At 40.1% G+C, this 21,941-nt stretch overlaps 1 protein-coding gene across 1 annotated transcript in view; it reads left to right on the top strand.

The window, feature by feature from the left end:
* Nucleotides 1-21,941, top strand: part of dnah2 (dynein, axonemal, heavy chain 2) — a 210,302-nt gene that overhangs the window by 114,617 nt on the left and 73,744 nt on the right. The window contains exons 36-42 of the mRNA XM_049482490.1: nucleotides 693-796; nucleotides 5,094-5,283; nucleotides 5,389-5,569; nucleotides 6,254-6,381; nucleotides 11,937-12,089; nucleotides 14,352-14,477; nucleotides 17,220-17,438. Of these exons, the coding sequence (XP_049338447.1) occupies nucleotides 693-796; nucleotides 5,094-5,283; nucleotides 5,389-5,569; nucleotides 6,254-6,381; nucleotides 11,937-12,089; nucleotides 14,352-14,477; nucleotides 17,220-17,438 (1,101 nt within the window). The remainder of the gene's footprint in view (nucleotides 1-692; nucleotides 797-5,093; nucleotides 5,284-5,388; nucleotides 5,570-6,253; nucleotides 6,382-11,936; nucleotides 12,090-14,351; nucleotides 14,478-17,219; nucleotides 17,439-21,941) is intronic.

Raw genomic sequence — 21,941 nt, 5'->3', positions numbered from 1 at the left:
TGAGGAACCCTGAGTGTTCTGGTGAGCCAGAACGCTATCAGCTAGCAGTTTGTCCCACATAGCTTGTTTTAACATGGTAAACATGCAGACTACAGTCCAATATACTCCCCTCTGAACAGCGAAAGAGCTAGCGCTTAGCACGGTTAGCGGCTAATGCTAATACTGCTGGAGAACTGAATTGAAACTCTTGTATAACGCTGCACTTCAGTGGAGTGGCTTTACTGCTTCTTACAAGCTGACTGGTACAATTCCTACATAAGGTGCCCTGATGATTTTTGGGAAAATTAAAGGATTTTAAATGTGCCTTATAGTGCCAAAATATGTTTTTTTTGCCTTCATTTATTCATTTTTTTTAACTGTGGATGGAAGCTTTCTCATTTTATTAAGCTCATATTGTTGAGCTTTATGATTCTCATCCAGTGTGAGATATTAGTGCATATTATATTTGTGTGCTGACTGATTACTACAATGACGTGAGAGAAAATATGCTTTAAATGACTCAAAATGACCATGCCATTAAAGCTATACTGCTACAGAAGCTATTCTAAACTGAATTAACTTGAACTGAGCTGAACTAAATGAGAACAGATTGGAATATGACATTATTAAAGAGATGATTCAGAGATAAATGACTAATTAAAGCTGCAATTATCTGTCTGTGTGTTTGTTTGTTTGTCTTCCTTTACCTGCAGGATGTGGATGATTGCATTATCAGACAGACCAACACTCACTTCCAGTACGGTTACGAGTACCTGGGCAACTCTGGCCGCCTGGTCATCACCCCTCTAACTGACAGGTACGGTAGCCATAGCAACATAGCTGTCCTTACCTATAAAAGGTAATAGCGTCTGGCCTGGAAGCCAAAGCTTATTGGATTCCCTGGAGTCGAACGGTCTCCCTGCGCTGGTGTTAAGCTTTCTTGCCGCACTGCTGCCGTTGCAAGCAGATGTGTTTCCCTGCAGCATTTCTGCGCATTTACATCTTTCCTCCCAACACCCCGGCTGTTCACGTCCATGCAAATCTACAGCTATCACTGGCATAAAAACAGCATGTTGCGTATGATATCATTGTTCCTGAGCAAACTAGCTCCCACCACATATTTTTTTACGTGAGTCGAATGGATCTAGCTGCATATGAGATACATTCACCCTCTTGGGGTGTTATAATACACACTTCGCCAGATGTAGCCTGGAGTTATCAGAAAGATTACCGGGAGTGAGAGTGTAATATTCCCTCATGTTATTGAAGATAATTCTCCCACTGTTGCCAGTGATCCAGTCTGCTGACATGATAATGGGTAATATTAACACCACTGTAATAATCATTAGAATAATGACACCTTTCTAGTAATCATCATCCTCATCATTTGTTAAATGCATCAGGGCTTTATATGTGTAACTGTACAGCTCAGCTGCAGAGAGACGTTCCTGAGCTCATCATCAAAGTCAGGCTTGGATATAGCAGCGGCAGACCGGCTGATGTCTTCATTAGCATTATAGAATGAACAGGGATCACTGGAGAGTTGACAGTCACGAGGAAGCAAATCCGCAGCATCAGCGTTAGGGTGATAATCAGCACACTGACCTAAGAGAGAAAGAGAGAGAGAGAGAGATCACAAGTGTGCCAATATGATTTGATATTTGATTGGATTTGATTTGATTGCCTTTGATTTAAGAGAAAGTGCGTGAGACAGGAAAAGAAAGAGATGCAGACAGAAAGATAGACAGACAGAGAGAGAGAAAGAAAGAGAAAGACGCTCACACAATAATCTTAAGCAAGCTTGGGTTCGAGGCTTCCACGTGCAAGCATTACAAGACTCCTCCCCTCCCCGCTATCAATTATTCATGCAGTCTGCATGGGAAGTGAGAGTCAAGAGTCAATAGCTGATTTTATATTGCATCCTTTAGAACCAGCAGAATAGCGCTGCAGACACACAGCTGCAAAACGATCTTCCATGAAATGAAAGAAAACATCTAATCCTGGCTTATGCTGATGAGCACATGACATCCTAAACCCACTCAAGGACATGGAGAATGGGTTTACGGGTGTCTTTCTTTCCTCTTCTGTGTGTCTGCATGTGTGAATGAGTGTGTATGTGTGTGTACGGGTGTGTGTGTGTGAGGCTGTCTACACTTAACACTCAAATTTGGGTCTGTTTGAGTGTGTTTTTGAGTGTGCTTGTCTGTCACTATGTGTGCTTGAGCATCTGTGCTTTGTTGAACTTGTTGCCTCTCTCTCTCTATGGATGTCTTTGTCTGCTCTGAATTTTCACCTGCCAGAAGTTTACTGAATAGCCAAAGGCAAAGGACACCCCTCTGTATTATAGAGTTCAGGTATCATTGCTAACAGGTGCATACAATCAAGCACATAACCTTGCATTCTCCATGGACAAGTAAAATGCGTCATATCAAACATGTCTTAGGATGCCACGTTTTCTGCAGGAGAGTTTGTAAAAATGTTGTTCTCTTAGAAAAACTGTAAATTTTAAAATATTATTTTAAAAGGTTAGCGTCTAGGTCTGTGTATACATTAAACTGCCTATTGTCTGTAGCATCTACACAGCAGGGTTTTAAATTGTATCTGTTTGCAACATCAGCATGATAACTATGCATGAGACGCTTCTTTAAAGGTCACCTTCCGCGAAAATCCGATTTTTCTTGTTTTTTGTGGAATACAGTAGGTCTCTCCGAGTTGAATGTGTACACCTGCACATTAAACTGTTTTGCAGCCCCCATTGTCTGCAGGAGCTAAGCAAAGAAATCCCCCCCCCCCCTCCGAAAAACGGGTGAATTTTGAATTATCTTTCTGCCTACGTAGGCAGAAACTCACAGACCAGCCCACCTTGGCTCGAGAAACTCCCAGAGGCGGAGCTGAAGCGACGCAACATCACCGCTCATCAGTTAGGAGGTGGGAGGCAGTGAGCGGCAGAGCGGTGGAGGGGCGTCGCAGTGCTCCTAGCCAATCAGAGGAGAGATATTTGCATGCTGTTTGCATGTATGAATATTCATGAGCAAAGCTGGAATCCGGTCATTTTGGACACACCCCTAAAACAGTCCATTAAAAAAGAGCTATACAGAGACACCTGAGCACTTTTTTTTTACAAAAACGGCTCACATGTCATTCATTCATACTAGAGACCACAACTAGACATTTTAAAATGAAAGAAAAAACGACGGAAGGTGACCTTTAAATGGGTTTCTCTAACCGAGCCGCTGCATGCAAGGCTGAGATCACTATGCACGGTTCCAATTTTCTGAGGGAGGCATCAATGTTTGTTAGTAACCAGGTTTACTGGAGGCCCGGTTTGGTACAAGCCAGGTTCTGTGGTGGCCACTGACTACTAGACTATACTGTCAACTATAGAGTTTGTTGAAAGAGAAATAAAAGTCACGTCACTATATGATTTTTAATAAATCCAAATGATAATGTTAACAAAGTCAACAGAATTACAAAAATAAGATTTACAGCTTAATTTGTCATTTATTTTTACTTTTATTTTATTACACACACTATAAACCCAAGATATTTCATGTTTTGTCTGGTCAAATAATTTGTTAATATACATTCTTGCTTTCCTTGCATTTTATGCCCCCCTGGAAATGGAAACATGTATTGTATTGTGATTAGATGAATCAGATATTTTTAAAGAAATAGTAACAGTGGGCTTCAGACTAAAGAAAATGGTGGCCAGATATCTTTTGTGTTGTGAGAAAGAGTGACAACAATACAAAGTGGTAAATGCTTTACCATCCACACTTTTTTTTTGGAATGGCTTGCAGACTTATATATTAACAAAGTACTATAAGATGCTCTTAAAATCCTTCAGTTTTCCCAAATCCAGTGTACCTTATGTATGAATTTTACCAGTCAGGTTGTAAGGAGCAGTAAAGTCACTTCGCTAAAGTGCAGCGTTATACAGGAGTTTCAGTGCTGTTTATCCAGCACCAAGACTGAAGCAGCATTAGCATTAGCCGCTAACCACAGCGCTACCTCTTTCACTGTTCTTTTGCCTGCGTGTTTACTGTGTTAAAACAAGCTACGTGGGATGAACTGTTAGCTGATAGCGCACTGGCTTACCAAGACACTCAGGGTTCCTCAGTGTAGCACTGTCGCACGGCATTTACTAGCGCTAAGCACTGCTAAATGCGGCTAGCGCTGCTGCTAACCATGCTGTTGAAAATATTGGAAATCTGAGCTTACAGTAAATAAACAAAAGTGATTTACTCTCCCAAATAAACAGTTTTTAGGAGAGTAATCTGTGTAGATCAACATACAGCGCTCAATTAACTTTGAAAGAATTTTTTTTTTTTTTTAAGAATTATTATTATTTATTTTTTTTACTTTGTTGTTTAAATTACGTCTTATAATCCGGTGTGCCTTATGTATGAAAATTGAAAAAAAAATAGATGTTCATTGATAGTACACCTTAAATTATGGTGCGCCTTATAGTCTGTAAAATACAGTAAATGTAGTTGACCAGACAAATTGTGAAATGTATTGGGCTCATACTGTCTGCAATAAAATGAAAGCAAAGTAGATGTATTAAAAACACTGCATTTTTATATGAATGTACAGTATGTTGTTACTGCCAGAAACAAACCTTGAATCTCAATTTCTATTCATTTTGTATGTTTACTTTTTTAATTTTATTTACAATGTTACTGTAGGTCTTACAACCTGTTTATCATAAAACTCTTCGCAATAACGCTAAAACTACGCGCAGGGCTGTTTCCTTGTCTTGTTTTGTAAAACTGCAACAGTATGGACCACATATTTGAAGGTACTGTTTTACAGCACTAATGTTTTTATTGCATCAGTACCTGCTGGATATTGTCATCATGCATATTTGTATTTACAAAGAAAAAAATCTCAGATTACACTGTTTTTTGATGCAGAAGCCCAGCAGCTAATTTGTGTATTGGTTGATATTGTTTGCATGTGCACACATCTGGTTGCTATGCTACAGAGCATGATGAAGTGGAACGGATTCTTAAAGCATTTTTATTGTTTCATGCATAAGTAGGCAATTCAATGCTCTTTGTTATGCATGGAAACAATGAGTCACTGAGTAAAGCAAGTGATCGCTTTTACAGGTGCTACATGACTCTGACCACCGCCCTGCATCTGCACCGCGGAGGCTCCCCCAAAGGCCCGGCCGGAACGGGCAAGACTGAGACAGTGAAAGACCTGGGTAAAGGTCTGGGCATGTACGTCATTGTGGTCAACTGCTCCGATGGCCTGGACTACAAATCCATGGGCCGCATGTACTCTGGCCTTGCTCAGGTATGTTATTAATATGTTATAATATGTTAAATACCCTTTATAAGCATTTTGTGAACAGAGAGGTGACATAAAGGATTGTGTATGTTTGTGTGTGTGCATTTCCAGACAGGTGCATGGGGTTGCTTTGATGAATTTAACCGCATAAACATTGAGGTGCTGTCAGTAGTGGCCCAGCAGATCCTGTCTATCCTCTCAGCACTGTCTGCAGGACTGACCAACTTCATCTTTGAAGGCAGAGACATCTGCTTGGTCTCGTCCTGTGGCATCTTCATCACTATGAATCCTGGTGTGTATTGATCAGGAGAAAGTGGTGCTAAAAAATCTGAGCTGGATTTGTTCAGTCAGTTTCTATAGCATAGACATACACATACATGTAAAGCTTAGTTCATATTGCAAGTAAAGCCTTTAAGTTTTAACTTTACACTGCTGAGCAGATCAGATTTATTTTGTAATTCAAACGTGTTACCATCATAGAAATAAATGATGAAAAATAATGAAAAATCTAAACCCCAGTCTTAATGTCAAGAACCTGCATGAAGCTTTAGCTGAGACGAAAGTGGTGCACATGGATCATTCCTTCTGTAAACATAATCTTAATAAAAGGGGTATAAGAAGGAAGCTTAATTAGTTTTAGAAACAAGTAATGTGGACTGATGCAGTCAAGATAGAAATTTTGCTCACAATCAGCAAAGAAGCATTTGAACAAAGGAAAGAAACATCTTGCCAACTGTGAAGCATAAGGCTGGATCTATCAGGCTTTGTGGTTGTGTTGCCACCAGTGGCATTGGCAGTATAGCACGGGTGGGTGGAATAGTAGGTGCCACAAAATCCAGCAAATACCAGCAAATCCTGGATGCAAATGTCAAACCATCTGTTAAAATGCTGAAGCTGAAAGAAGAACAGTTTTTATGATCCAAAATGTACTTTAAAATGTTTTACATATGCATACTAATGTGTGTATCTCCTTTAGGTTATGCTGGTCGTACTGAGTTGCCTGATAATCTGAAGTCCATGTTCAGGCCCATCTCTATGGTAGTGCCTGATTCCACTCTGATTGCTGAGATCACACTTTTCGGAGAAGGCTTCAATAATTGCAAGGTGACGTTTTTGCGTGTTCTTTCTTTTAGTACACAAACATACCTGTGGACTGAACATTACCCAGAATATTGGTATAATATACTTTAAATATAACACTAACCTTCAGAAAATCTCCAGACTGCTTTGGTACTAATACAAATCGGTTTATTTTTGAGACAGATATTAATTAGTTACAGAGAGTGATGGGCTGAAATACTGTAGGTTTAAGGGGTCAAAAGCAATATCAGCTGTATGTATAGTATGTAAGTTTTATCTGCCTCTGTGTTGGATAATATTATGGCCTATACATTGTTACGGGATGCTCACGTATTGTAAATTAAATTGACCTTATAAATGATGTAACCTACATACCTACCTACCATATTTAATAATCCTAGAAAAGGACTGCAGGACAACAGCAGTCATACAAAAATCCATAGCCACCATGCCCAATGGTGTCTATTCAGCAGATTGAAAGACTAACTTCTCTAGAGTGCTGAAGCCCCATCAAATACATCTGGGATATAACTGAGTGGAATTTTTTATGTGTCTAATCATCCATTGTCAGAACCTGACCTTACTAATTACTAAATTACCTCAAATCCTCACAGCACTGTTCCAAATTCTTTGAACTAGAGAAAACCAACTCTCTATTATTACTCTGGCCTTCAAACCCTTTTGATAACAAAGCACATTAAAAATGTGATGAAATAAAAATTGTATTTAGGAACCATTGCTACACTAATAATAAGACACTGCTATCATATAATTAAAATGATATTAAGTTACACTTACATTTTCTAAACATATTGGTCAAATAGTATCTATAAATCTGTAATACTATACTATGCAATACGTATGTTTGCAGGACTTAACACTGAAAGCTCAATAAAAGTGTGGAGTAAATGATTAAATAATAATAATACTCATCACTCTAAAAAACAGAGGTACGATATGAGTACTTTTTTGTACTCGAAGGTCCATTCTTTATAATTGTACCCTCAATGGTACAATATTGGTCTTTACAGGGTCAAATTTGTTCCCTTTGAAGTACAAAGTGATTCTTAACAGCAATAAGTACAGATTTGTACCATTTAACCAACTGAAAGGTAAAGTCAGTATTCTGTATCACTGTATTAATAAACATTATATATTTTAATTGCACATTTTTCATTTGAAAGTCAGACAATTTTGGTTCATCAAGTTCTTGACACATATTTAGTTGATAATAATGTTTATAATCTTTGTAATCTTTACTGGCACAAAAATATGGGTACAAAAAAGGACTTTCACTGAAAGGTACTTTTTTGTACCTCAACATAAGGTACAGCCCCAGCGACAAGCTTTGTACTCTTTTAAGTACAAATCTGTACTTACTTTTCTTAGTGTGATAAGAACAAGTAAATTTAAGAGAATAAATGTATATTTAATAAAACATTGAAGAAACATTTTTTTGCTTTTATAAGTATACTAAATTATGTACTTTAGGTACATAGGTATTATATTAAAATGTGTGGTTTGTTCACAAGGGAAATCATCTCTGGAAGAGCAGGTGTCTACAGAATTATTGTATGTACAGTGTAAGTGCTTTAATACAAGTACACTCATTTCACAGCCCCTCATTCGCTGTGCCTAGATTACACTTATCTAAAAAAGGAGGCCTTCATTTCCTCACAGGAGATGAGTAAAAAGAGCAGTTTAAGGCAGTATAATAACCATATTCACTCTTCATGATTGTTATTGTTGTAATATTTCACTCCTCACTGAACTCTAATGTGTCTTTTACCCTTCAAGGATTTTTTTTAACTAGATCGTTTAGATATTCCAAATGACTTTTATAGGAAGAGAGGAATCCATCACGAAGGTTGATGGGATGACCATAAGTGCAAAAAAAAAACAGACTAATTAAATTTCTGGCACTATTTACTGAATCCTCGTTTTATAGGGAGTCGGGTCAGTATGAGCTATTGTCCATTATGCCTTTTAGGAGAGGCCTGGAGATCAGGAATAGGATTAGATCATTATCAGAGAGAGAGAGATGGGCAGCAGGTTAGTGTTTGCTATTAAGCTCAGCTTTGGAGCTGGAGGGGATTGGATCAGATAGGCAAACACAGATGAGCCCGGGCCTGTACACACACTCACATACACACCCGTGCACACACTCACACACACACATAAACAGACACACTCCAGGAGACTGATCTCACTGTTGGATTACCACTAACGCATAGCAGACATGCCCTGTGTGTATGTGTGTTAGTGTGTGTGTACATGTGTGTATGTGTGTTTGTGGGCGAAAAAAAAAAACCTGACTGGCATAGCTGAACAACTCGATGTGTGTACCCCCAGCCCCTAAAACACACTCCAGGCTTGGTAGGCGTAAAATCCCTCCAAAATATCCACTGAGAGCTCCTGGCTGCTCCAGCAAACATGGCCCTAATGGAAAAGCCTTATTTGTTGGTGCTGTACACAAGCCCAGTTCTCTGGCAGAGAGAGAGAGAGAGGCGCTGGAGATTGGACTTGGAATGACAAATAATAGAGCTGAGATTAAGAGCGGCAGGAAGAGGAGCAGCATCAAGCCTTTCGCCAAAGCCCTGAATGTCAATGTTAGATTTCATTTGGCCAGCACACATGCTCTATCTCTCTATCTCTCACCTCACACACTGCCTCTCTCCCTGTCTCCTTAAACAATCGATAGGCCCTGTATCATTATGGGCTATTGAGAGCACTATTACCTCTGCAAATGGGAGGAAATGGACATATCAATGTTGTGTCGTGTCAGATGGAGTGGAAGTTAGCCTGACTGTTGCACCAGGGAGAGAAATAGAGAGAGTGAGAGGGGAATAGAGAGAGAGGTATAGAAAGAGAGAGAGAGAGAGAGAGAGAGAGAGAGAGTAAGAGAATGATGGATATTAAGGTGGAGAGAAAATGGGAGGGGATGAGAGTGAAGAAAACTCTGTGAGAAGGACAGAGGAAGATTGAGGGAGAGAGAGAGAGCACTTTTGGCCCGTTGCAGCGAAGTGTGGAAGTCTGGTGTTATGAGCCGTAACAGACAGTGGGGTATCTGTCTCCCCAGAGCCATGAGGCTGTGCTACCTATCATGGCTGTGCTGTGTGTGTGTGTGTGTGTGTTGTGTGTGTGTGTGTGTGTGTGTGTGTGTGTGTGTGTGTGTGTGTGTGTGTGTGTGTGTGTGTGTGTGTGTGTGTGTGTGTGTGTGTGTGCATGAAGGATTGTGTCTCCCTGCGGAGCTATGTTGTTGAGCAGTGTGGAAAACGAGCTGACATGGTAACCAAGGCTCAGTACACGGACATTCTTTCACACACACACACACACACACACACACACACACACACACACATAGTCTATGTGCACTTGTTCACCTTACACAGTCAAGTAATAGGGAGTTGAATGGGGTAAAATATGTGACACAAACAAAGTCACATTCACATACGCAGTAAGTAGATATATTAGCTGGTGTGTTTGAGTGTGTGAGTGTGTGTGTGTCACTGCTGTAGGCTCTCTATGTGAGGTATAAGCCACACTCTGATTAACATGGTCATTTTAGCTCAGTATGTATGACTCCACCTCACTGCCTGCAGCTTTCCTTCATTATTACATCATGTTGTGTTCTTGTGAACGCACACAGACAAACAGGTTCGTTTTTTATACCGGGATGAGGGGTCATAAACACACTGAAACTGAGCTCAAATATTTAAATAGCTCAAATTTACATCCAGTTTTTAAAATTATTATTATATTATAATAATATTATTATACACTGTTGTATTATTATACACACCAGTTATACACTACATACTGTAAGTATAAAAGTATTGGGACACCTACTCATTCATTGTTTCTGAAGTCTTCTGAAATCATTAAAAAAAGTTTATACCTTCTTTTGTTAATGTAACTGTATTTACTGTCCATAGAAGGCTTTCTACTAGATTTTGAAGAATTGGTGTGAACATTATTTGATTAAATTCAGCGCCAAGAGTATTAGTAAGGACAGGGTGTTGGATCCTCATCACTCCACCTCATTCCCAAACTCCCCAAACCATCCCAAAAGTTTTGGATGGAGCTCCAAATTCAAGGTTTCTCTGTTTTTTTTATGGCTATTTTAGTGTACAAAGCATCTCATCTTCTCTCAGCCAAGAACAGAAAGCTGAGGCTGCAATAGATGCAGGTTTATCAATGCAAATCACGGCCTGGTGAATGTCTTGTGTGTTAAGTCCAGGCTGGTGGAGGTGGTGGGATGGTGTGGGGCAATCACTGCTTGATGTTTTACAGCCTATTTATGGTATTTATTTATGCTGGCAATTTGTATCCCTTCATAACCACCAGTTACCACTCTCCTAATGGCTAGCTCCAGCATGGTGATACACCATGTCCTAAAACAATAGTCAGTTTAAACTGGCTTCATTAATGTGAACATTATTGGCCTGTTTACACCTCATGTTAGTATGCAGTATCGGTGATTAAAACACCCAAAAACATTGTGATTGGATAATAGTCAGATAATACTAGTGGTAATGACAAGTGTTAACAGTCAAGGAGTCCAGTCAAAGTATATCCAGCTACTCTCCAGATACAGAATGCATGTTAATTCCAAGTGTAAATAGTCCCAATGAATCGAGCGGGTGTTGTTCAGTGGCCTTTGTTCGGTAGGGAGCTTGAAGGAGACGAGGAGAGCGGACGCACTTGCAAGTATTTATTGAAATGAATAATAATAGAAAAGAATGAATGAATAAACAGACAAAGAAACAAAACTGAAACAAAAAGAAACTTGGATAACATAGATAACAGTGAAACACGTGACCTGACTGATGGTAGAATGTACAACCCTGGACACGGGGAACAGGTACAAAGGGACTATTTATACACAGGAAACGGGAAGCACCTGGGACCGGATAACAAGGGGGCGTAGCTATAAATGAACACGTAAGCACACAGAAGACAGGGGCTTAGTCCTGGGATACACACAGGGCACCTGCAGAGGGTAAATAAACACAGGGACAGACCACAGAGATGCAAAAACAGGAAGAGACTGTGACAGCCTTTGTAGTTATTATATTTTAATAGTAAAATATGTGCGGCAACTTTGGGAGTTTATAAAATGGGAGAATCACTGTATGAAACTGTATAAAAATTTAGACCAGAATCACAAAAGGAATTTTTCCAACATATTTCTGATTTCATGCCAAATAGATTCAAAGCTGGTTTGAGAGCTAACGTTGTCCCTGTCCTGTATTTGTCTGTCTAGATGTAAACAGCTTTCGCTTCTTTTCAGAAGTCAAGACCTTTTGTCCTAGAAATATATAAAAACGCACACATGCAGTGTGTTCTCCTACGATTTCCATTCCCATATTTCCATATCTTTGTGCTCATTCGTCATTGACATTCAACCGTGTGTTCTCTCCTGACTCGTACTGTCTCACTGTGACTACTGTTGATTCCCATTCTTTGTTGATGAAAAACTGATGCAATAAATGTCCATTTTGAATGTTCAGTCTTTCTGTCTCTCTCTCCCTCTCTTTGTGCTGCTCTGTTACTCTCTCTCTCTTTCTATGTTTCAGGTTTTGGCTAAGAAGGTGTTCACGCTGTACTGTTTAGCAGTGCAGCAGTTGTCAAAGCAGGATCACTATGACTTTGGCCTGCGTGCGCTCACCTCCCTGCTCCGCTACGCCGGCAAGAAGCGCAGAGTCCGTCCTGACATTGCAGATGAAGAGGTTATACACACACAAACACACACACACACAAAATCAACTTGACCCCAGACAGCAAGGCATCACCTCAAGTTCACTTTGCCAGAGCCCTGCACAGAAACACTCTCAGGCCTAGCGCAGCTCTAAGTCCCAGATGATATGTTATCAGAAGTGGTCTGTTTGCATGGGTGTACGTGTGTGTTCAGCAATGAGGAGACCGCTGACAGGTATGTAACACTAAAACCTGTGCAGCACACCCCGTCGGGAAAGCTGGCTGTGATAAAAAATGTATCAAAGGGGACAAAAACTTGAAAAGGAAACTTAAAAAGGACTCGTCTTCTCTATCTGACTGAAAACTCTCCCTCTCCCTCGCTTTCTGGTGTTGATATCCTTGCCTGTGTTAATGAAAAAAGAGCCCCTCGTTTATTTAAAATTTCATGCTGGAATATGGTCTGTATGTAGGAGTTAAAGCAAAGTTATGTAATATTTTTACCTTAATAGCAGCTTCAGCATCATATCATTGCTCCAATTACTTTTGGCTGGGCACATCTCCTACTCCACTGTGTAACTTTGGTTAGGCAGACAGGAGAACAGCTAGAGATATACTTGCTGTTAACTATGCATTTATGTACACATGATGGCTGCCTCAGGTAGCAGAAATGACTGGTGGAAAAAAAGGATGTGACCAATAGGGAACCTGAAAAAACAATAGGAAACCTGAAAAAACAAATATAAACAAATTGATCGATACATCAATGCCTTTTTTGGTCATTGTTCACTGTTCTGCACTCTAAGGGAAGTATCCTGTAACATCAGTAGCTCAAACTCAAGATATATATATTTGTATAAAATTTCCTTCTTTATCTTTCAGTAATGATTCTGTATCTCTCAGCTTGTAAAATTTACATGAGCAAAAACTGACTGAAATTCTAAGATTGATCAGTGTTCCTAATTACAAAGCTAACAGAGGAAAACGTAGCTACAAATAGAAGGGACATATAGGAAGAAGAGGTATCAAAGTCTAGGTTCACATTACAAGCCACATTGCTCAAATCCAATTTTTTGCTCAGTTCAGATTTGGTTATCTTGACGATTTACATTCAGAAATGTAAGTGACCTGTATTTGTGTGTAATGTGAACGAATCTGTCCCTCAAATGCCTCACATGCAAAAAGATACATTAATTCTGATTGGACTGTTCACATTCATGTTGCATGTCCATGGATCGGACACATATCTGATTTAGGACCACATATGAAAGTGACTCAAATCTGATTTGAGTCACTTCAGCCTGGTAATGTTAACATAGCCTTACCGTAATTATAATATGTCTGTATTGTCTTAATCCGTATTCACAGTATCAGTATCAAGTTACATTTTAGAGTTTATTCATTCATGATACACTGCAAAAAGAACAACTTACAGATCTGACAGCTTGTTTTGACTTTTCCAAGAGACAAATGTTACTCATTATATTTTCATTTAAACCTTCAAACTGTTTTTTCTTCTGGCAGTCAAGCTGCTGCACATTTTAATTGATTATTTGTATCAAAACAACTGAACAAAATTACCTACTATTATGCTAATTATCTTTTTGGTAGTACCAGTACCACCCATTAGCACAACCCCTTGTTACACACAAGCACATCATATCGCATCAAAGAAATGATCTTTTATATTAAATACATTAGCACTGGACATACTTTTTTATTTGGATATATTTTTTTAGTCGTTTTTATTAAAGGTTTTTACATCATGTTTGTCATATTTGGAATATAATAATAGCCCTAAACTTCTTAAAGACAACTCTTTCCTTTGAGATCCTTGTTTTAGATTCTTCAAATTAGCACCTCCTGCTTAGAGAATGTGCACAAAATAAATGTAGAAAACGGACAAAAGCACTATCTGTATCCATATCTCTATGTTAAGATTGAGCATTAAGCCATTACACTGTACTGCATATATTTTAAATAAGATAATCTTTTGTTTTGAAATACTCTTTCAGACAGTCAAAAGGATCTATCCATCCATCCATCTATCCATCCATCCATCAAACATTTAGATTACTGTTGTCAAAGTTGCAATGCAACTAATTTGAAAACTGAGTGTTTTAATTTTTATATTAATTTATATATTATACAAACTTTGTAATGAATTAATATATTATATTAATTCATTACAAAGTTTGTTGAACCTGAACGGTTTAACATGTTTAACTGCTTTCATTGTAGGTTTGGTCAGTTCTGCACCAGTGTTTATGTTGACCCTTTTATATCTTTGACCACAGATTCTGCTCATGTCCATGAAGGACATGAACATTGCCAAACTGACCTCCACCGACCTCCCGCTGTTCAACGGGATCATCCAGGACCTGTTCCCAGCTGTGGAGACGCCCACCATCGACTACGGCAAGGTAGGATGCATTCCTCTCACCAAGCGCTGAGGCTGCTTACAGTGAGTTTCACCACATCATCTCAACCAGCACGAGGGGGGGGCAGCTCACACCCCAGCACGCATGGAGTCAGCGTGCTACAAGTGTGCACAAGCGCTCATGAGAGAGTATAAGAAGTGGAGGAATTGCTCTCTGTGTGAAGTGTGTGTGTGAAGTGTGTGTGTGTGTGTGTTATTTCTCTGTGTGATGAGGTGTTTACCAAGCAGCAACCAAAAGCTCACAGAAGCTGAATCAAGCCACGTCTTTTGCATCCAGGTTTCACAGAGCATCAAAAGAAAATGCTGTCCAAACAGTTCCACTTTACTAATTACACAGCAAATGACTCGAATCTGAGTCACTGACTCAGTCTGTCTGTTCTGCGCTAGCTTCAAAAACGCTTCATCAAATGCTTCAGCTTGCGTTCGGTGAGGCAGCGCAGTGTGTATGTGTGTGTGTGTGTGTGTGTGTGCTGCGGCAGGCTTTTGTGAGTCAGATATGCAGCATAATGCAGACGCTTTGCTTGGCACGCGTCTCATCACCTACGCGTCTGGAGTCTGGACAGCCAGCAGCTGCCGTGTGTATCAGCTGCACTGAGCCGAGTTGGAGGAACAGCACACACACACACACACTTCTTTACTTGTACACACATTTGCCTTCACACAAACACACAAACATACACAAATGGGCTTACTAAACACCTGTTTATGCATTCACATTTACACATATTGACCAATATATGCGCACACAGACCTATATATATATATATATATATATATATATGCACACACTCCATCTTTTGGTTCCAATGTCTTTCCCCTACACTGCCTCCCTCTCAAGCTCATTTCACTTGGAGAGTGTTTCCACAGCACTTTCATATCAAGCAAACAGCTCCACCCTCAGCTCTTAATGCTAATGTGTTCCGGCTAAGATGCTTCTGATCTGTTCTTTTCTGCTGCCTCTCTACCAAGTTAATGAGGCAAGAGAGATATAAGAACGAGGGATTGAATTAAAAGAGAGAGTTTAGCGAGAGCGCTTTAGTGCCTCACTTGTGATTTGGCTGTGAAGTGTGAGTGTGTGTGTGTCTTACTCAGGGGGGTGCTGGGAGTGTTTATGGTTATTAAGTTGGAGACGTTGTTCTTGCCAGTTCATTTGTACTTGGCAATCGACTGGGGACTCAAACCCACCAACATTCTGATACACCAAAGTGCTGTTCCGCTACCCTCTTAAGAGTCATTGGGATTCTTCCAGAACACGCTGCTTTTAGCTGCTTGTCAGCCATCTTTTGTCTATTTTGTTGCCATTTTGTTAATCATTATAATAATTGTTATATTTTTTCGCCTATTTAGTCACTGGCTCTACCAAGTGTTGAGTGTGCCCTCTGATAATACATATTGGCGCTACTTGTGCGTCCGTTTGCTCTGGGAAAAGGAAATGACTGAGACTGGATACCTGGAGGTGCACCACAAAATGTATTTGTACAGAGACCTCTGGGGACCACTTCCACTCACAAAGAGTTAAAAAAGGAGTATTCCACAGAAACATACATTTATAGACAAACCCCACCTCAAGGTCACGGAGGAAGGCACCCTAGACAGTTTCCCAAAAACTGGTTCTGGCTGGTCTTGATCAGAAGTCATCTGTGACAATTAGTTTTTTTCTTACACATACAGTCGTACCCAATTCTCTTTCTCTTGCCTAACAACAGGCTGGTCTTCCTTCTAGGTGCTAACCGCCAGATCTTACAGGTAACGGACAGTTTAAACCGAGAAGAATTTTAGAAAACTCAGCGAGTTTGTGGCTACTGTCTCAGCTGGCTTCCTCCACTCTGCTCGTAACATGCAAACACCTTCGCTTTAGCTGGGACAAGCTTTATGTCAAGTCATGTTGCCTAACATATTATCACACCTTTATTCATAATGCATTTGATTATACCTCATTAGCTTGATTAATATTGGGATTATAGTAATGTGGTTAATTATACTTTATAAGCTTGATTAGTATTGATTATAGTAAATTTTTAAAGCATATTTCCCATATTTTTGGTATGCAGCTATTGGCAATTCCCACCCACTACTAGAGTCACCCACTAGCACACAATGCTACGAGTACTGGGAACGTGAAAGCTAGCACATGCTTCCTATGCTTCCTATATCCATTTTGTCACTGGATAGCTGAACACACTTGCAAGAGAACACTAATTGGCAACATTTAACATTGAAATATACAGTATATTAAGCAGGTTAAAGGTTAGTTAAATAGTGATTTAATAACTGGTTTGATTTTCTATTATCAACAGTCAGAATTGAGTTCAGTTGTTTTTTATATGTTGTTACTCAATATGGACAAAAGTGTTGAAAAGTATTGTGTGATCATTTGTAATTTCCTCAGAATTCAAGGGTTTGAAAAAGGGAGTTAATCCTGTCTCTACTGTCCATAGAAGGCTTTCTACAGGATTTTGTAGCCTTAATGTGAGGATTGGATTACACAGCTGTGTGTCAGCAAAGAGTGCAACTTAATGTGGATGAATTAATAATTCATTAGAAGAAATGTCCACATATTGTGAATGAACGTTTCTGTAAAAATAAATCTAATATATTACTATTCTTTTTTTGCTGATACTAATATGTTAATGTAATCTTGTTATTGGCTATCTTTGTCTGCAGCTAACCCTAATGTGTGTTTCTGTTGTTTTTTTATCCACCACCTCATTCTCTTTCTCTGTAGCTAAAAGAAACAATAGAAGAAGAGCTTCATCAGAGTGGTCTGCAGGTCACTCCGTTCACTGTGACTAAAGTCATCCAACTGTACGAGACCAAGAACTCCCGCCACTCCTCCATGATCGTAGGCAAGACGGGCAGCAGCAAGTCAGTCACCTGGCAGATCTTACAAAAAGCTCTGAGTGCCATGCACCGCAAGGGCGAGCCTGGCTTCAATCTCGTCCACGTGAGTCCTCCTCCTCCTCCTCCTCCTCGTCTCTGTACCCAGACTGTACCTTGAAGCTTCATTGGCCATTTTATGATACAGGATGTCTAGCGCCTATGGCTGGCCTGTATTGTCACAACAACTCAGGCCTTTTCGGTGCTTCCACCTACACACCTCACCCTGTATTAACTCCTTTACTGCTATACGCCAACCTGTGCAGACAAGGTGCTGTGAAGGAGTCATATCTAACAATAACTTTATCAAAGCAGACAAAATACAACCCACACAAATGCATACCAGTACAAAGAAAAGCATCGATGATCTGCCCAGTTTCATTAATATAACAGATAGAGTGAATGTACGGTCTATAATTTACTTTTTAACCTTTACCATTTTTTAAACCTTGAGCTACAAAACCAATCAATCTATACAATCAATGAACGTGACTGACGCAGATAGTAATTACATTGACACTGACCAGACAGCTCCCATATTTTAGCACTCAACATACCCATTATTCCATTAGCATTGTTCACAATTATGCTAGTATAAAACTGGCATTGCAATCTCATTATCTCAAACATGTGCAGATTTAATGGCAAGGAGGAAGCCTCTGATCTGACATGAAGCTGTTTCTGAAGCAGTTGTTGTCTCTGAGGCTACGCGAAGGCATTCATTAGTATGAAAATGAGGAGCCGTTACGGAGCGTGCTAACACAACGCCGCCTCACATCCCTGACACTGAAACAACCCAGTCATACAAAGGCACTTTCCTCAGGGATCAAGGTGCTCTTCCGATTACTTAACATGGAACAAAAAGCACTCCACAGACTTACAGCGAACTCGTGGGTGTTTCAAGAAGACAGAGCTTCATACACTAGCAAACGATAATTGGTAGCACTCACTACCCATTCTCGTTACAATATGTTGCATGTTTAGGAGGGGGGAGCGCTGCGTGACTCAACGCGGCTAATTTGACGCTAACCCACTCAGCTGGTGCTCCAGGTTTCTGAAGCAGCGTCTCTCTCTCCAGCGTCTTTGATTTTTCCATCCCTTCCCCTTCATCCTCCGTCACCTTCTTCCCACTGGGCAAAAAACAGTTAGAGCTTTGTTCATTCGCTGCCACTTTTTACTTTTTTCACCACTGTGACGTGATTCATTTAGCAGGCACCTCAAGCATTATTTCAGATTGTGAAGTCAAGCATATATCCAGCTAATATCAGAGTTGAAATAAGGTTGAGCTCTTATGTGGCTCAGTCTGCTGGTGGTAAGGTGCATGCAGTGTTCTTTTTCTCTTGTTCTCTTTTTAATGATGTTGTTAGCATTTGAAGTCAGTATGTATGTGTTTGGTTTTGTACGTTTTCAGCGATACAAATCAGGTTAGCAAAGGGCTAAAGTACAGGACTGATGTCAGAAACATAATAATGCTGCTGACTTTGTAAATTGATTCAAGTTTCTCTGTTTAAAGCTAAAAGAGCACATTTCCTTATGTAGTTTTTCTAAAAGGATCATTTTAGGGTGCTGGGAGGTCCAGCGGTCTAAAGCGCTGCCAGTATGATCAGGACATATCTGGTTCCAATCCTGGTCATGCAGCTTGTCATCAACTGCCAGAGCCCTGAGAGAGCACAATTGGCCTTGCTCTCTTTGGGTAGTTAGATTGCACTCTTTCCTCTTATCACTCCAAAGGGTGATGTCGGTCAGCACAAGGCATCTGTGAGCTAATGTATAGGAACCGATTCGCCAAGCTTTCCTGGCTACTCAATAATGCTACATCAGGAGCAATTTGATAAAAAAAAAAAAAGGCGGTGGCTGACTTCTTTACATGTGTTGGAGTAGGCTTGTGTTAGTCTTCACTCTCCTTGTGTTGTGGCATTACTTGTGATAGTGTATATACAACGGAATGGGTGGGACAATTGGCCTAGTTAAAGTGGGATTAAAATGGGAAAAAATTAGGAACAAAATAAAAAAAGGACCAATTTTCTTTTTTTAAATCTGACAGTGATTAATGCAGTAATCTATTTCAGTATACCTGCTCAAATTTAGGCTCATTTTAGGCGTATGGACTGCAAAAAACACATAAAATTAGATTTTTGAAGATCATATTCAAACCACATTTGTAAAGATGTGCCTGGATAGTCAGGATACTCTGACCACTCAAATTAAACAGATTTCAGACAGTCTTTTGCGTCATTGCAACATGGATAACAACACCCATTTTAAATCCAGAGTGACAGAAGTGTTGGGGTCCAACAGTGAGGCTACGTAGTTACTGATGCCTAAGTTGTTACCACAGCAACACAAGCAGATAGAGCTGTGAAGTGTGGAGGCAGAGTTTAGCTCTGATCACTACAGGCACGATTTGAGAAACAAATCCGATTGGCCTGCTCACTAAATATGCCCTAATAGCGTCCCTAAAACAGACAGAATCCTGTGTCAGTGTTCACTGTTTGTGTTGACCCTGTAGGTTCATGCAGTGTTCTAACTGTGGTAGATACTGTAACTTCAGATATATCTGAAGAACATCAGGTCATATCTTAGTGTGTTTTTGCTTTTACTGACAGTCATTTCCACACAGAAATGAACAATATGAGTTTCTACACATCTTAATCGCAGTAAAATCATGTGCTACATTAGTGAGCTGTAGCAATTCTCAAACACATGCTGGTTTCTCTGATTGGGAAAATCTCACCCCTGCCTGAACTGGAGATTTTTAATTGGTTCTACGTCTGAATTAAATTAACTTTTAGATTAAGATCATCCTTTATCACTGTTGCACAGCAGTACAACAAAATTTAGCCTCCACGTTTAACCTATCTGTGATAGTGAACACACATAAGCACACACAGCCTAGTGTCTAAGAGCAGTGGGCAGCCACTTCACTGTCTGGCTCAAGGGCACTTTAACTTGGACTATTGAGAAAGGAGTAAGTACTTGCCACCACTTCCTGTCAGCCCAGGGGAGTGAACAGGCAACTCTTTAGTCCAAAGTCTGATCCTCTAAGTTACAGGTCAGACTTCTCACATGCAAAAGTCATGGAAAGGCCACACTTGTGTTAAGTGTTAAGATGTTAGAGTATGGGTGAATTATATATTTGCCTGTGTAATGGGAATGCATCTAATGGGAAAGCATTACCCCCAAAAGTGGACAGTGGAGAGTGTGGTAATGATGACTGGAAACATCAGTCTAGGATTGGATGGAGCACCATCATTCCAGAGACTACAGATGTACTGATCCACAACTCATTGCTGGGGGATTTATATAGCCTTCCAGTCCACATATGACATTAGACATGGTGCGAAAATGTAAATGATCATCTGCTCCAGAGAGTCCTGTTCTATTGGCATTTGTGCCCCAGCGTCTATAGGTGCAACTTGAAGTATCTGAATGCATTTAATAGAAGGGGTGTCCACAAACATTGGGACTTATAGTGTATATAAAGAACATACACTGCCTGGCCAAAAAAAGGTTACTACCAAAAAAAAGACTGCCTTTAGCTTTGACTCTGGCACACATTCACTGTGGCATTGTTTCAATAAGCTTCTACAATGTCACAAGATTTATTTGAATCCAGTGTTGCATTAAATGTTCACCAAGATCTTGCAGCAGCATTGATGATGGAAGAGTCCGACCACTACACAAAGTCTTCTCCAGCACATCCCAAAGATTCTCAATGAGGTTAAGATCTGGACCCTGTGGTGAACTCTCTCAATCCATGTGTGAAAATGATGATCTCATGCTCCCTAAATCACTCTTTCACAATTCCAGCACCATGAATCCTGACATTGTCATCTTGGAATATGCTCGTACCATCAGGGGGAAAAAATCCATTGATGGAATAACCTGGTCTATATTCAGTATATTCAGGTAGTCAGCTGACCTAGACCCAGGTGTGACTGTACATCCTGGCATTGTACAAAACCAAACAAATGCTTACTGTATGTGTATGTTTATGTATATTTATGTAAGGCCCAGGTAAGGAGAGAACATCATCCAATCCACAGGCTGTTCCACCATTAAATCCTCTCTCCTTCGCTCTCTTTCTCTTTATCTTGCTCTCTCTTCTCTTCATCTGCACTTTCTATGAATTCTCTTCCACCTCGTGTCATTGTTTGTGTCTGATGCTCTGTGGGTTTGGCTCCCTGTGGGAGTCTGTGTCTAAATCTCTGTAGGTAAGGTCTCTGTGTGTTCTCTCTGTGGGACGAGTGTAATTCTGTACGGTTTGGGGGTCCATCTTGTTCACCGCTCCCTCTGTGGCTCAAACTGCCTTGTCTTTTCACATCCTCTCTCTCTCTCTCTCTCTCTCTCTCTCTTCCTCCCTCTCTCTCAGTGCCTGTCTTCTCTCCTTCTTTCATATCTGACTCAACACCTCTCTCTTTGCATAATCTATTTCTGGTATCTGTCTCTCTCCCACCATGCAAACATCACCTCCCCCTGTTTCCTCATTATCTCTCCTCTGCAACTCCGCATGCTCTGACTCACACACACTCGTACACACACACACACACTCACACACCCTTCTTCCAGT

The sequence above is a fragment of the Astyanax mexicanus genome, chromosome 8 (genome assembly GCF_023375975.1).
Source record: "Astyanax mexicanus isolate ESR-SI-001 chromosome 8, AstMex3_surface, whole genome shotgun sequence".
NCBI classification, from domain to species: Eukaryota; Metazoa; Chordata; class Actinopteri; order Characiformes; family Acestrorhamphidae; genus Astyanax; species Astyanax mexicanus.
The sequence above is the reverse complement of the archived record's forward strand: the minus strand, read 5'-3'. Positions and strand labels throughout refer to the sequence as shown.